This window comes from Pollachius pollachius (genome assembly GCF_949987615.1).
Source record: "Pollachius pollachius genome assembly, chromosome: 14".
Taxonomy (NCBI): Eukaryota; Metazoa; Chordata; class Actinopteri; order Gadiformes; family Gadidae; genus Pollachius; species Pollachius pollachius.
Window position 1 is genome coordinate 21,875,147 of NC_136947.1, and position 1,076 is coordinate 21,876,222.

The window sequence follows — 1,076 nt, forward strand, 5'->3', positions numbered from 1 at the left end:
GCGTTGGCCCTTAATCCATAAAATCCCGCTGACAGGGTGAGCAGCCAGTAGGGCACGAGCGCCCCATGCTCGCACTCCAGGTACGGCGCCGACCACCGGATCTGACTCTTGTCCAGGAAGTAATTTCGCGTCCCGGCAGCCGTCTCGCTTGACACTGACTGGGCTCTCTTCTGCACGTGGGGTCTCTTCCGGTCCCTGAACTCGTTGAACCACTCGGCCTCGGGGCTCCTGCTGCTCAGGTGGCCCCCGTCCGAAAGGTCCTTAAGAACCACCTCCTTTTCCCGCCGCGTGGCCTGGAGGAACACGTGCGGCCCCTCCGTCGCCTGCCCGTCAAGCTGGAAGGTCAGCACCGCGCGGTGGATTTTGGGGTCCCCCTCGAGGACGCTCCGGACCAGCGCGTGGTACCAGTCGATGTCCCTGCGCAGGGTGTGCTCTCGCGACCTGTTGGTCTGCAGGACGCTATTCAGGAAGTTGGCGGCGTGCGCGAGGGTGTCCAGCACGCTGTGCAGGGAGTAGTGCGAGGCGATGCGCGTGTCGCCCCGAAGGCCGCTCAGCTCGTAGCTCCGCGAGCAGCTGACGGCGCGTAGGGCCGCCGGGTCGCCGCTGTGCAGGAAGGCGGTCACCACGCGCGGCAGGTCCTCCTCGATCTTGTGGGCCACCAGGGTGCGCTGGGTGGTCTCCGCGGGGGGGAGCGGGGTGGGCGCGTGGAGCGGCTCCCTGCTGTTCGGAGAGCTTAGGACCGCGGGCTTCTTGGTGCGGAGCTCCGCGTCTTTGTCACTGTCCGACCACTCCACGTAGCCGTAGTTCGTGGCCAGAACCAGTCCGGTTTGCAGCAGCAGACCGACGGCCAGATAAGCCATGGTCCCTGTTGGTGTTGACGGAGGAAACAGAGGAACCGAGGCTCTACCGGGGCCGGTGGAGCAGCATCGCCACCACGGGACTCCTCACCTCAACACGTGCAACACGTTGCAGACTCACACCGGCTATGTGATGACATCCGTCATGTAGTGTAAAGGCTGACATCCAGAAGAAAAGCTCTCATCTCCATCCTGTGTTCTTCTGATCTTTGTAAGAAC

At 63.8% G+C, this 1,076-nt stretch overlaps 1 protein-coding gene across 1 annotated transcript in view; it reads right to left on the reverse strand.

Moving 5' to 3' along the window:
- The window catches only part of LOC307085954 (metabotropic glycine receptor-like), a gene marked incomplete at both ends in the record, with an annotated part of 52,008 nt that extends 51,148 nt beyond the window's left edge, over nucleotides 1–860 (reverse strand). Inside the window, one exon of the mRNA XM_079750909.1 lies at nucleotides 1–860. This exon is cut by the window's left edge and continues 15 nt beyond it. Coding sequence (XP_079607035.1) covers nucleotides 1–860 — 860 coding nt within the window.
- Between the last annotated feature and the right edge of the window lie 216 nt (nucleotides 861–1,076).